This window comes from Melanaphis sacchari, unplaced genomic scaffold (assembly GCF_002803265.2).
Source record: "Melanaphis sacchari strain LSU unplaced genomic scaffold, SCAv2.0 Contig10_pilon_pilon, whole genome shotgun sequence".
Classification (NCBI taxonomy): domain Eukaryota; kingdom Metazoa; phylum Arthropoda; class Insecta; order Hemiptera; family Aphididae; genus Melanaphis; species Melanaphis sacchari.
The window spans coordinates 5,299,253-5,316,424 of NW_020270420.1; the positions used below are offsets into that span (position 1 = coordinate 5,299,253).

Below are 17,172 nucleotides of genomic sequence, written 5' to 3' on the forward strand. Positions count from 1 at the left end.
GGTAGTATTTCTGATAGTCAAATTTCCAAATCACGTTGATGCCTCAATGTTTTATGTGTCAATGAACTTTAATGGATTGATTGGTACTAAATTAAACTCATATTTACTGTGTTTGTAAATGTATACATTTTACTTGACGCAAGTATTGCAACAATTATTGTCACTGCGTGCCTAGCTTAAAATATCAGATTATTAATTTGAACAAAAGTGTTTATAATACAATATATATCTAATATTAATGTGTTTTGTTTTTTAGCCAATGGTGGTTGAGTTTCGTAATGTGCGAAGTGATTATATTAAAATAATATGAACCTAACCAATTTTTACTACTGAAATAAAGATGGTTTTGTAGTTTTGTTAGATTTTGAATAAACTTCTGTTTTTATTTCACATAATTATCTACGTTTAAAATTTCACAGAGTTAATTGGTATTTGGTATATTATTATCTATATATCATCATATTATCTACATATTATGCACTCTTTAATTTTTGCTACAAACTATATAGAATATACGTTATAAAATCTATTAGCCACTTTATGTGAAATTAATATAACTTTTAACTTGTGTAATTCATATTATTTTCTAAAAATAAAAGCTGTTAATGAATATTTGTATCAAATATTATTTTGGTTACTGATAGTTGTATTATTTAGTAGACTAGATGTGTGTTGTTTTAAATATGAAGCCAGTTGAAGATTTTTATTTAATATTATTACTATTTTATTTTTAATGAATTTTAACAATAATTTGAATTATCATGACTTTATGTTATAATACACCCTTAAGAAGACGCAATACCTGTATTTGTTGAATACGTCTTGTATAATAAATCTACGCTTAGGAGTTCACGTTTAACATCGTTAGCTTCAATATTAGAGTGGATTGATCTATTATGAAACTTAATGGTAAGAAATGTATGTGTATTCATTTTTTATGATAATTATTCTATTTTTATTAAAATTATGCATTTATAAAATAATGCAGTTTAAAAATGTTTATAACTCACTTAAAAACTCCATAATCATAAAAACCAACAAACACAGATAAAATTCTTACTTTTAAGTTTCATAGTAGGTTGATTAACTCTAATATTAAAGCTAACAAAACTAAACATGAACTGCTGAGCGTAGATTTGCTATGTTACGCACTTGTAAAATGAAGAAAACAAAATATGTGGGTGTAATGTCTTCTTAACAACTTTGCCCTATAATATACCTTTTTTCTTATTTTTTTTTTTATATAATTTAAAGTATATATAAGTATTAAAATATTTACTTGTTGATTAATACTTTAAAAAAGAATTTTAACTATTGTGCAAAGTAGGTAAGTCGTAATATAAAATTGAATTCTTATTTCAAACAGCTGTATAACCTGTGGTAAACCATTATACACGTTTTAATCTTCTTTGTCATACTTAAATTCTAAATATAACAAAATGCATTAGTTATATAAAGTTATGTAATCAACTTCTTTGAAAATTGCATTACATTGGATCTTAAATCTCAAAAATCACAAAGGTTAAAAGGTTTCTTAAATATTAACTATTCGAGTGTGAGATACTTAATATTACCTATTCATAATATAATGGAAAGTAAAATCAGTTAATTAAATAGTAAATACCTAATTTGAATTTAATTTTAAAAGCATAAATAATTATGAATTTATGATAAGAAAAAATAAATATTTTTAAGCCTGAAATTATCAATAAAGCTCGCCGTGATTGAAATTGAAGTAATAATCGAATATTCTATAAAATTATCATTTGTAAGTTTTAATATTTATATGGACCCAGATTTTAGAATCCAAAATAATATCTAAAAAAATACACCCTGATAAAAATGCAATCGTGACGTACACAGTTTGAACCAAGCATTACAAACTCATACTTTGTATGTATATTTTATCGTATATTATGTTCGAATGAGAGAATAATAATTTATCGTCGTAATATATTTTATTCGCGGAGTATACGAGTAGTATTACATTATGGTGGTGTTTTTTTTTTATTTTTTTCGATCACAACAATAATAGCAGCTAGTGAGTGCAATACAAACTAGACTCAACACGCACGTCTCCGTCAGTCCGGAGGCAGATATGTTATCTGCCCATTGTTGTCTATATACAAAATTATATTATCGTAACGCTATTACGTCAACAGCCGACTACAGTCGGAGCGCGCCGATGTCTGTCGGCGAATGGTCGCGAATACGCAATGATTCTAGTAAGCTCGTTTTTTCCGGGCGAGATGTGTCACACTATTCGTATTATCTTTCGACTTCCGTCGCTGCTGCAGCAGTGTACGCGCATAGCCGTTCAGGGACGTATTCGAACGACGGAGCCGTACCCATTGACGATTCATACAATATTATTAGTGACATTATATTATTAATGTTATTTTCATTATCATTATCATCATCATCATCATCATTATTATTATTATCATCATCATCGTCGTCGTATGTGTGCGTACAGAGGCGACGCTCATTCATTATTGATGAACGGCACCGCGTGACGCAACGCGAGCCGAGCACCTGGGCGCAGCGGCAGGACACAAGTCCGGCTCGGAAGAAGACCTCGTCTGCACGAGACACGACGTCGGTTATCTCGGAACGACGGTCATGTCGTCGACACACGCATACTCACGCCCGCTCACCCGCACACCCACACGCAGGCACACAGCACACGACGTACGGTCGGCACACGAGTTGACGTTCGGTTGCCAATACGTTTTTTTTTTTTTTTCATTTTATCCGTTTTTCGCATTGTAGTCGCTTCGTTGACGGGTTCCACGGCACGCACACACGCTCGCGCGCGCGCTCCGCGTGACCGTCAGACAATAGGCACGTAAAAATAAAAAAAATTAATTTCAGAAAATTTTTTTAAAAAATTATACACATTAGCAAAACGCGTGTCACGTACTCGCCCAACTCTGGTCTCGTAGTGCACGCTGAGCCGTGAATATCTTATACATGTTTTTGCAGCCAAAGAACTGGCCGGCCGCCGTGGGAATAAACATTATACGTTATTTTATGTGCGGGTGCGTGTGCGTAAATATAATAATTTATCAGCTGTATCGCGAGAGTACCATATAATGTAATTGACGTTCGTATAGTTCGATAGGTGTCACACGATCGTTTGTAATACGATTGCTTGAATGCTGAGCGGATCAACTATAAATAATAAATGGAAAACGATCAGAGAGCTAAAACCTTAAGACTATAATTTCTGAATATGTCAAAAAAAAAAAAATATCAACACTATGCCTTAGAAAAGGGCATTGTACTTTTTTTTTTTTTTATGAATTTTACGTTTTTTGGATCGATCTGCTTATGCGTGATTTTGTAGCTGTAAAGTGCACGTGATAAAAAATATAACCATAGTTATATTTTATTTACTTTCTTTCTAAAGCTGAAGCTTGGTGTTTGTGCATATATTTTACATATTTCTATACACTTTTCATTACTTCTGAAAACTTTTTTTTTTAATAGCTATTACTTATTTTTTTTCTCGAAATATTTTAATATTTTCTAAGAATTAACAAGACATAAAAAGATAATGTCTCAATACGCTATTACTATCATTAGATTTGAAATATGATAGCTTTATCATTATAAATCAATCTAAACGTCAGATATATTTTAAATTTTGCGTGTAATCAAGAAATACATATTTTACAAATTGACAAAAACATTGAATTTATCTAGCTTAACAGATATTAACTTTAAGTTTGAAAAGTTAATAATTGACAATTTTTTCATTAAATCAAATTTTCTATTGACTACTTTATTATACTAAAAAGCGGATACTCATTAAACATGATATTTTTTTTAAATATAATATCTGAGTGTGTAATTTCTTATTTTGATATATGTGTATTATAAAATAAGTAATATATATTAATACGAGTACACTAAAGCACTAATTACTCGATTGAACTGATTTTTATTTGGTAAAATATGAAATTTGTGTAGTGCTGATTGGGTGGGTGTATTTTTTCATTCGGTTATAAATAGGTATAGAAAAATATTTAATGTATTCAATATAATCTAACTTATAATATCAGATATTTTATTACACCGCTAATATTATATAAAGCTTTTTATGTTCAATTTAAAAATTTTAAAAATGACCCATTATAAAGTCACTTAAACAAATCACTTTTTAACTAATAATAAAATATATTAGGTACAATTTTTAAAAATAAAATAATTTTTATGTTTAAAATATATAAGTTTGTAAGATTAGTTACATTAGATTTTATACAAAAAAAAAAAAAGATTTTTTTAATTAGGATACAGAAATCTAAAATATTGAACCTAATATTTAAATTTTGAAAGTCATAAATCCAAAAATTTGATTTCATAATCCAAATTCTGGATTTAGTAACCTAAAATTCGAAATCTAAAACCGATATTTATGACACACCTCTAGTCAGAATTAATAACTTAAATACAAATATTTTAGTATGAAACCAATTCAAAATGTTAAGTTCTTATAAATCTCAAGCATGGAATTAGTATTTGTTCAATTTATTTTATCCAATAACTTTTAAATCTATAATATTATGTAAGAAAATATTTTATTTATATTTTCAAGTCAAAAAAAAAAAAAAAAATGATAAAAATATGGTATGGTATATAAAAGGTATAGTACCCTCATAGTTTTTTCAAAATGTATTTATATCTACATATTATGGACAATTTTTTTGATTTTTTTTTTTTTTTTTACAAATATGTAAGTGTTAAAATATATGTTTTTGGTTTAAACTGTAAAGAAAATTTATTATTATACATATTTATATGATATAATTATATAGTTTATGATATTATTTTAAAATCATTTAGTCGCACTTAGACACAGCTGTGCTCCGAATTATATGGTTTTTTAAAAAATAAAAAATAAAACAGATGAAGTTAATTAGAAAAACGACAGATTATCTCAATGGTTTTTATAGAAACTTTTGAATGGATTTTAAATTATAAATACCTATAACCAAACGACTTAGACATAAAAATAAAATTAGAAAAAAATGTATATAATATTTCATGATGTCAAAAACGTTTAAATTGTGTCTAAAATTTATATTATAATAAACTTTATTTAATGTATAGAGTAAAATTTAAAAGCTACCCAATAGATCAACTAAGTAAAAATAATCATAAAACATTTAGGTAAAAAACATTCCAATATATCATTTTAAAATCATTTTTTAAGCTAATATTAATTTTATTTTTTTAAATACCCCAGCAATATTTATTTTTATTTATGAAAATAGATAAATTATTTAAAACAAGTAAAGTAAGTTATCAAATAACTAATAACAAAATCAAAGTAATATATTTAGATACAAAAAAAACTAGAATTACTTTTTAAATTCAAAAATATGTATCACCACTTTAAAATATTCTAATACAAAAACATCCGCACTAGCCAACTTGAGTATTACCAATATATTTTTTTTAATTATTCAAATCATGTGTTATATTCTATGCCAATATATTTTAGATTCTGAGCGAAGCGATGAATGTATTTATTTTATAATGAAGTATGAGTGTTTTTTGTGTCTGTCACAGATATTTGGAGTGAAAAAAAAAAATGCTTAAATCTTTAATTTTTAGGATGATTTTAGTTGGTACTTTTGAGCGTCAAAGATAAAAATGCCCATTAGTTTTTTTTAAATAATAAGGGAAAAAATCGTATTTATATGCGAAACTAGATTTTGATAAAATCTAAAATTTTATTCTGTTATTGTTATTCAAAAAATAAACTATTGTGGACACATGCAGCTATAACCAAATATTAATAAAAACATTAATTATTGAGCATACTATAATATGAGTATCTATATAAAAATCAAATTATTTGAAAATAAATTAACTCATTTTGTGATATTCTTAGATACCTATTTAAAATTTATTTAGGTATTTTTAATTCGCGTAAAATTAAATTTTTATTTTTTCAATATATTTATTTTAAGCTTTTTACTTAAAAAACGAATACAACATTTCTTATAATTTATTATATAAGTAATTTAGGAATATTGAAAATACATATTCATAATTTTTTTTTTTTTTTTTTTTGCAAGCATTTACAAATAAAATGTTAACTAATGTTGTCAATTTTATGGTGATTTGTAAATTATTTGATAGTTAAAAAACAATAATAAATTCAGTTTTTCTAGCTTAAGAATTTAACATATGATTCTTTATAAATTATATTTACGTGAACAGTAAAATTTTAAAAATACTTCTGTATAATTTCTTTATGTAGAAATTTAAATTTTAAATTTTAATGTGATTCGATATTTAAACAAAAATAATAAATTTCAGTTGTTTTGTCTTAAATCAAATACATTATTCATCGAGACTTGAAACATTTAGCGACTATACATAGTATTATTTAATAATATACAAAAATAAAAATTGTTATAACATTTCGATTTATTTAAAGCTATTTAGAACTCAAATTTATTCACACCATTCTAAAATACGTTAGTATTGACTTATAAGTTCATAAAAACTATACAAAATAACGTTATTTATGAAAAATTAAATGTCCGTAGTTTTACCCTTACTTAAACTCCATTAAATATAAACGGAACATATTTTTGAGTGGGTCTCTTTTTACATCATAAAATCAAACTACTAATCAAATGACATAGGGTACTTATATCTTCAATTGTTACTGCTAATCGATGATGATTCAGTGGGTCAGGACATGTTATTTTATATATAGTAATAAATATTATAATTATTACTTTTTAATTTCTGCAATTTATTTTTGTCTAAAAATAATTTTACCAACTACATTAAAAACATAAAAAAATACTAATAGCAATTATTTAAATAATCAAAAAAAAAAATAGAAATATATGCTGTCAGGCTGTCTTTTCTCAGAATCGAATTATATATATGTATATATTATATTAATATAATATTCAAAGTATACAATGTTTGAATTAAATAAATGTAACATATCCATTTAAGTGTCTTTTTCAATGACATGGAACAATCAACACTTACTATAAAACAAACCGAGTTCCCAAGTCATTTTTTCTTTGTCAATATTATAAAATTTACATTGTCTATTTATATTTATGGCAATTTTTATTTCACTATATTAAGTGTTTGCTGAACAATAGTGTATTATTTGCTGTATGCTAGCCTCCATAGGCTTATAAATATATTACTTAAAGAATCCACAAAGAGGAAAATAAACTGAAACGGTAGTAGAATTTTTAATTTGAACAATCTGATCACTATAAGGCACGTAAAAGAAATACAAGTTGTTCAACATATTTCAACGTTTTGTGCGAAGACCCATATCATGAATAATGTATTTTTACAAAAGCAATTATTACAGTATACAGCATGATTTTTAATTGAACACGATGAACCAATATTATGTGTTTGTATTAATTTCGCTATGAAATTATTAATAATACATTTAAGTATTTAATTCTCTATAGTTTTATAAATATTAAATATGTGATGAGTGTTCGTTAATGTATATAAGTTCATTGTTTCTGTTTAAAATTAATAATAAGTAGGTATTGTAAAGTCGTATAAAAATATAATTGTATACTTGAATCCAATGGATCTAAAATAATGATTTATGTTAGTTGTTGAGATGTAAAAAAGTATTTGAAACAAAAACTCCAAAACTTATATCATTACAATACCGATTGAAAATATAGTTAAATATCCGTTCGTAAGCCTCGGTTATGGTTCAACTAAACGTAATTTGGTGAAACTATGTTATAATATATAGGTATTAGTTAGGTATCAATGTAGTCTGTTCACGATGATTTTTACATTTTTCACTCTGTCACTCAAAAACGATGTTTCCCTTTCTCTTTTATACAATTAACATTTTTTTGGAATCTCATTCTTACGCACAATTATGTATGTAAATTATTTTTTGTGAAGCCACCACCGTATATCCAGATAGATAAATTTTTAGGCTAGATGATCTTAACTTTTTTTTAAATAATTACTGCGTAACAACTAATATTCTATATAAATTATTAATGGTTAACAAATCTAGTATCTTTTATTTTCAAAACACAACGTCGATTATAATACTATTAATGAGTAATATAGGTAGTATATTATTCTTTGATCATTAGCCATCATATGATATTATACATAACTAGATGCCCATAACATTATGTATACATTTTCTCAATATTTTCTTCCTTTATAGGTATAAAGGCCGACGGAAACGAAGTCAACAACCGCATATTATAATATATTATACTTTATATTGTTGACCAGACGACGTTCATTGAAACTGGTTTTTTGAGCATTCTTACCCCGGGTTGAAAATATGCACCCGAGTATATTTTATTACGAAACATGTCTGGTGGTATACACGTAGTATTCAATCATGTACAAGCTGTATAAGTGTACAAAATATCTAATCAAGAATAATAATATAATATATACAGTGCCACGTTAATTTAGCTGCAAACAGAACACTTCAGGTGCAAAAAATGTATACGAATAGCAACATTTAAACTATCTAAATATAGGTATATATTACAATAATTATTTATAAATAATTTATTATTTTTAATATATTTGATACTATTTACTACATAACTATACTTTTTTAAATGATAACCATATGTTAAATCATTTTTAAATTTAAAATAAATTTTTTTTTTTGCTACGAATGGAGAGAAGGTACAAAGATCTTTTGATTCATGGTAAAATGGTATACTTAATTTAATCAGGATTGCGTACACAAATATTGATGACGGTAGGTATTTACTAGAGTTACAATAATATATTTAAAATGATAGTGATAAACTTTCAGTCGTGTATTTATACTTGGTTTTTGGCTGCTTAATAATGTTAACTATTTTATATAATTTACTGAAAATCGTCTAATTTAAAAACATTGCAGTTTCAAGAAAAAAATTAAATTAAAATTAGGCAGGTTATAGTGTAATAACTTTAACTATATAATAATTCAAAAAAAAAATCACAATCGTCCAAATTATTAATAATTTTTTAAATATTTTATATTTTTGTGTTAACTTCACAGCTATGATGATACAACTTCGATAGCAACAGTATCTCACGTAAAAACCTGTCAAGAATCAGAGGTGTAATAATTTAAGAATACCTAGTGTTTTCTTATCACATCTACAAATCTTAGTGGACACCTACATTTTAAATACACGAGTCATCATCTAAGTTACCACGTATATAGTCTCGTTTTGATGACTAAATCTTGTACTTCTGTTAGTATAATACAGTTTGTAAAATTTAGTATTATAATACGAGTATATTATTTAGATATTATGTGCTCTAAAATCGGTTTCCGTACAATTTAACTTTTGGGTATCGAACTTCTCATAAATACTCAGCAAATCTTATCTGCGCAGAACACTTTTAATGATATAATAATATAATACAAATTTCTGTATAACATACTTTCACTGAGTCTTAACAGCATTACTATTTATAGTTATACGGTCATATATAGACATGCATGTAGTGCAAATTACGCATATATATAATATTATATTATATAAATGTGTGCGCGTATAATATCATTTTCACACATACGCACACGTAATATATTGATAAATACTCTGTCGTATAATATAACATATATTATAGCTTCCACCAGCGAGATTGGAGTGGACCGCTGCTGTAACGACGATATCGGTGACTACAACTATGGGTGGGCGGGCAAGCGGATGACGGTGGCGCGGTGGCTGCAGTGTTGAATCAACATCCGCACACGAACCATCGCCTCCGTCGATCGAATATAACCATTTCTCCTATTATTATTATTAATATTATTGTTATTATTTCGTATTCGCCTCATCCAGTCGTTCTTAAACATTATCAAATAATATCGTAATATTTCGCCAGTTAAAAATGCAGTCCACTCGGCTTTCAGTTAGCGCGCTGATGATGTTGTTACTCCTAGTAACCGGATGCCTTTGTAGACCACAGGATTCCAACAATAAACAATCAAAGGATGGAGTCAAACCACTGGAAAGTGTGACCGGGTCTACGACTCCATCCAATCGGATGAGCAGACTTCAGAAGCCCTCACAAGGTAAATACGAAACAAACGCATTTCGAAAACTAAACAAAATATTTCAATTATCTTCTACTCCTAAACTTGATAAATAGTTTGTAAAATTGTAGTACCTAACTGATAAGAATCTATAGCAATAAAAACCTATTGGATATTGAATTTTATGTCACAACCATTATTTATTAATTTAATTTGTTTTCTGGCGCAGTTTTGAACACAGGCTTCGACGAGATTGTCGTCGAGTCAAATCTACAAGTGCACAACCGAGTTGGATCTAAAAACAAATCAAAAATCATGTTGCCCTCTAACTCGACGACCGCGGCTACTTCAATGCAAACCAACAAATCAGCCAGATCGTTGCTGGTGTGACGCGTGCGCCGACGTACTTACAACTGAAACTATACTAACACAGATATATAATAATATACTATACCTATACCTGTCTTAATATTATTTAAAATAAGCCACGCAAAATTTTTTAACCAGGATAATATATTTTTATTCATAACGTATCGCTTTTCGATTTACGTTACGTTCAACAATTAATGCACCGAACATGTTTGTAATAATAAAATAAAATAATTTAATGTATTATATTTATTTATGAGTTTAATGTAAGACACGAACAACAGTTAATGTTAAGTTTCAATTATGCATAAAAAGTAAGATTTCTATGATTATTTAACGAAACTAAAATTTAAAAAATTCTGCTGTTATATAAAATAAACTTAACCACTAGTTTTTTTTCTATTGTAGATGATTTTTGTATAGATCTTAATTGTTATTTTTTTTCTAGCACATATATAGTATTATATAGATAAGAATTTACAATACGGTTAAAAAGTTTTTGATTTGCATTTACATATTATTGAAACAATGTCAAAATATTTTTAATAAATAATTTAAGTTGTTTTATAATATGTTTGCAAGAACTACAGTTAATCCAGATTATAACTATTATTTTTTTGTTTGTGTAATACCTAAGAAAAAAAGAAAAATGTAAGCTGAGTCTTAAAAAACTTTTAAGTTATTCAACACCTTTTTTATACTGTATACTGGTTTCAGTTACTTAATATTATAATGTTAATCTACATTATATAAAACCCTCAATTTCTCATAAATATAAATAACAATTAACAATAAATAAATTATTAGTTTATGTATTTCAAATATATAAAACTTTCAATTTAAGAGTTTTGCTTTTAACTATCACTGTAGGTAGAAACAACTAATAAGTTGTCCTAATTTCTTATTTTTTATGTGTTGTAATGATTATACTCTTAGAGTTATATTTTAACTGTTTGGCATTAACGTGATGTATTTACATTGTTGTCTATATGACACATTTGTAACGTATATGTTATATGTTCCAATATGAATATTATTCAAATATTACGCGAAGAGTTACATTAAATGAATATAACAATATTTTTAATGTATACTTTAGCTATTTTCAATGTATGATAAAAATAGTTCAATACATTAACTTCATACTTGAAATTTTCATGACAATATTTTAAAACTTACTTAAAGAATTATTATTTCCGCGGTTAAATAATATTAGGACGATTAAACATTTGTATACAACTACACATATAGGAATTTAAATTTAAGAAGTATTTTGTTCAACATCTTAAAACCATTCGAGTAATACTATAATTTATCTTCATACTAATTACACTACTATCCATAAGTGTATAATAAAATGGTTAATAATCGAAAATCAAGTGAACGCGCAATTTAATGTAAAACGTAACCATAATTTTTTTTTACTTATTTATTATTGGTTTTGATTATTACGCGTTTATTTTATTTTATACTAAAAATCTTTATCTAATTATTGTTTTGTTATAATTTAGTAATCGATATGTGCGTGAAATTCTATGATAAAGTAAGTAATAATGAAGCAGACTACATAATATTATATAATATATAACTACACAAGTGTACTTATCGTAATACCCGTTATATAAATCATATCGTCAGTACATGAGTATTATTGTTGTAACTCGACAAATGAAAAACAATTATGTTACAATACTTATAATACTAAAACTATTCTATATTTTTAATGAAAAAAAAAAAAAATGTTTAAATAGTAATCACTTTTCAAGTATATATATTTTTTCTTTTTTATTGTATTAAAGTAATAAGATATCCCTAGCCTATGTAGGCTATCTACATATTCTATAGATATTTACAGAACAGGTATTTTGAAAATTTTAACATGATAGATTATAATAATAACAATAGTAATGATAAATAAGGTTGATTAGACATTTAAGTATCCTATAAATGAGTAAATATGATATAATACGAACATATATAAATAGAATTTATTCAAGTGTATAGTAAAAATGTAGCTTTTATACCATAATAGACTACGGTGTTACTAATATATATATATATATTTCGAGTCATATTGTGGAATAATAATTAAATGAAAGAAAATCATTTATCATCTTATATCTAGGTAAATTTAATTCCAGCAATTGTAAACTGCGTCCAGGTAAAGTTTTAAAAATGAATAGCTAAATTTTTGCAAAATTACCTTTAATATATACTTAATCATTACAACCATATTACATGAATAATTAAAATTAAAATTAAAAGCATAATTATCAATTGGAATTTGACCACTATAGTATATATTATTAATTAATAATTTTGTAACTTTTCGTGTTTTTTTTTTTTTTTTTTGTTTTATTTTAGAATGCAATAGTTATCCTATAACATGTTGGTATTTTTAAACAAAAATACAATTTCTGTGATATAATTGAAAAAATTGACAATTATAGAAACTTTAATAAGTCAATTGTTATGTATATTTTACAAACTTGACACAGCTTAAGTTGACAGGTGCAATTTACATTACACCTTTTTAACATAGACAAAATGTTGGGCACAGTATACGTATGCTCTTATATTCAAAATAATCATAACATTTGATAAAGGTTTTATATCGATGTTAAAATTAGTAAAATATATATTTTTTATACAATATGAATCTATATTTTGAAATAAATATGAGAAAAATAATTTGTCTAGTGTAAGTTAAATTTATGTCATAGAATTTAAAAAAAAATCCATAATCTTAGTGAAAAAAAAATATTCTCTAATGTTTTGTGTGTTTATTTTATAATGCTTCCGCCATAAAAAAATTACTTTTTTCAAACATATTTTATAAACTCAATTTTCCATAGTTTCATAGAAAAACCTTGAAATGTTTTCCTTTTCTGGTATATTTAATGTATGTGAACCGTGAAGTAATTCGAATAATCAATTCATATTGACATGGATTATACTATAATTTATCACCGCTTTTTCAAATAAGTCATATAATAAACTAACTATGCTTGTAATGTAGTAAAATGTTTATATAACTAATAATATATCTTAAATATCTATAAACAATCAAAAATAACTAAAAGGTTATTTTTTTAAAAATATTAAGCGTATATTTTTACATTAAGATACAAATAGTAGGCATCTATCATTTACTTGCGTTGTATTTAATCCAAAAGTATTGTAGAAATATTTAATAATAACATCGAGTTTGAGTGTGATCTGATGACGAATTATAATTGTTTTAAATTATTAATTGTGTATTAATAATGTCGGTTACATGACTTATGAATTTCCTATGATAATACTTATTAAATGTGTATTATTTTTGATACTTTAATACATTTACAATATTATATAAAACTTTTAAAATGTCTTGTTCAATTACTGTGCTATGCATTTGTAAGTACTCAATGCTATAAAAATCTTAGAGAAAAGGTAAAGTTGTGAAACTAAATAGATTTTAATTTATATAAGAAAATGTACTTGTCTTACTGATACCACTAATTCTTTATAAGTGTTACTTCAATGAGTTTAACATCGAGTGTTGTATTTTTATGTTTTATTAACTATGTAATCCATCGTTTTAAAAGTAAAAGTAGTATACAAAAACAAACATTTTAAATAATGTATACTTTTATATTTTAATATACCTACTATAGATAGGTATTGCAGTTAAACATAAATTATATACATTATAATAACATAATATACTCATTGTATAAGAAAGATTTTCAGTTATTGTTATGTCAAATCTTTCATAATGTTGGTATAATAATATGTAACAATTTCACAGGTGACTATTATAATATAATATACTTTTAGCCTTTTCATCATTACATTAGTCATAAAATAATATGGTAAGAATAACTAATGACAATATTATACAACGTACTTTAGACAAAATAATATAGTTAGCTTTATACATAAATTTATGGCTATTAGTATTCAGAATACTTTTAGGTGAGATTTAGTTCAAAACGAGTAATAACAAACACATTATAATGACATTTCTGAGTTTAAAAATGGTAATTATATACAATTTACCTTTATATGTTGGTAATAATGCATTTCAAGTACAAAGCCTATAGTTTCCTTGATTTCATTAACTTCTTCTACTGCAGTAAAAATGATGTATATACAAATCAAAAACATTGTTAACTCACTGCGTTAAATAATTACACCTACGTGAAAATATTTAAAATTTGAAAATAATTGTATCAGACCCTATGAAGTTATTATTTATACTTGAAATGGTGAATATTAATGATTTATAATTATGTTCTAGAAATATTATAGTTGTCTGTCATGTGTGAAATATATGATAATATTAAGATAAATATGTAAGTCAATAAAATACATAATATAATATAAAAATATAATAATAGTTATTTATAAATAATAATATATTTTACTTTATCCCCAATCAAAATATAATTATGACCGATCAAATATTGAAAAAAAAAAAACTGAAATAATAATTTTATTATATTCTTAATTTTTCAAAAACTAACTAAAAAGTATATCATGAAAATACATTATTTATATCTTACTAAAAGATAATATAACACAGGTGATTTTAATGAACGCATAGTTTAAAAAAAGTTTTTATTGTATGTAAATTATAAAATGCAAAACTATAGTTTTATAGGTAGTATATTATCTAGCTAACTATAAATATTAATTCAGTTTTTAGTGATAACTACCATATAAACGTTCACAATTAGTTTATGTCTATATTTTTTAGTTTTATTTTATTTTAGCTTTGCTTAGTTTACTAAATTCCACCAGTTATTATGTTCGAGACCACCTATAACAATGTGAATACAAATAATAAAATATTGAAACATAATTGATTTATTTATTTCCTTAGAGGACATTTAAAAAATTACAGAAAATAAGGACAAAGTACTGGTAAAATAGTAAAAATTTTAATTGCACGCGTTTTTAGTAAAATTTGATCAAATTTGAATAATCAAATTTTCTATAATAAATGCATCTGTATTATAGATCAATGTTTATAAATTAATTAATTTTGTAACAGTACAGGTTCAAAATGTATAACTTTAATCAATTTTAAATCTGATAAATCGTAGTATGATAAACTTTTTGGTAGAAATCTCCTATACCATAATTTTCGTATTTTAATTATCCATTTTATATTACAGAAAATATTATATTTAATTAGAGCACTGCTACATTTTTCTTTAATTGTGTTACTCGAAAAAAAAATAATGCTCTCTTGACTCTGCTGTTTTGTAATGATGCAATGATAACTATTAATCATTTTCTTATTATTGTTTAGTCAGAGGCTGCTACGCAATGGTTACCAAAGCACATTAGATATTATTTAAGCAGTAAACCACTGTTACTCTTAGCCGTTCAAAGAGAATACTATATTGTAAATTTTTATATAATTAATAACCCATTTCATTCACGAACTTGGTTATATTAAATTGATTATTTTATATTTATTTATATCAATATTTTGGTGTTGTACATATTAAAATACTATAATATCACACATAAATTATGTATAATATATGGTATTTAATAAAATGGTATTTCTTTCTATATTAAATCCAAATATATGTATATTGTATACATTATAATAATATATTATCATATATATATATATATATATATATATATATATATATATATATATAGCACCTCTTGATTATAATATACTATTTTAATCAACTTTATAACATCTGTAACACTACTTATTTATAGTATTGAACCTGTTTTTCTTCTTCTTTTTTTCGTCTTCTACTTTCTCTTCTTTTTTTTTTTTTATCCAGATTTTTTATCTGTACACATTTAATGCATATTTGAATATATTTTCTCTAGCTCTCTGTACTTTTCATATAATAAAACATAAACATTATACATACATAATATTATACACGATCAGACTAATATCACACTTTTAGTACTATTTTAATCATATGAAACATTAATAAAAAAAAAAAATTGTATTTCATTTTTTTATTATTTCATATTAATGTAGTGGAATAAATGCCTAACTGGTGGATCACGACTACAAATATTTTTATATTTTATTTTGTTTTTTTTATATAAATCATAGTTTTTAAACAAATTAATAATAACAATGCATTTTAAATTATTAAAAACATGTTTTATTTTAAACGAAATCATGTTTTAAATGCAATATAAAAATACGTTATTATTTATTGTACATTAAATTTAAAAATAACATTATTTCTAAATAAGTCAGTCGATTTTGATGTATTGTTGCGTCAATTAATCTAATCAACTGAACAAACAGTTTTAAAAATATATAGATAGTTCAAAAAGAATATAATATATGAAAATTTTTTTGAAATGTTAAAAAATGATATAAAATGGTAAATAGAACATTCACAAAGTCGGATAAATAATCTTTTCTAAAACCAATTATTACTGCTATAATTTTTCAATAAAAATACAAATAAATAAACATTATAAATTATAATAATAAACATAAATTAACAATAAAAAAAAAACAACATAGCACACGCATAAAATTGATTTAAAACAAAATATTTACTGTTTGAATAATAATTTCCTATGATATTTTACCTTCTAATATTTAGTCAAACAACAAAAATAATTCACTAATAATTATTTAGATAATTAAAACTATTTTAATTATAACTAAAATAGTATATTTTTCGTAATAAGCTAATAAAATTTAAATTAATTAATTTTTATCTGTATAAAAAAGATAACATAATATATATTACGCGACGTGTAAA

The 17,172-nt window shown here is 24.5% G+C and overlaps 1 protein-coding gene across 1 annotated transcript; it reads left to right on the forward strand.

The window, feature by feature from the left end:
• The first annotated feature begins 9,730 nt into the window (after positions 1–9,730).
• LOC112603629 lies at positions 9,731–10,758 on the forward strand. Its single transcript, XM_025352306.1, has 2 exons — positions 9,731–10,084; positions 10,275–10,758. Exons 1-2 carry the CDS (start codon positions 9,901–9,903, stop codon positions 10,433–10,435), a joined length of 345 nt encoding a protein of 114 aa, XP_025208091.1. The 5' UTR covers positions 9,731–9,900; the 3' UTR covers positions 10,436–10,758.
• Positions 10,759–17,172: the final 6,414 nt, after the last annotated feature.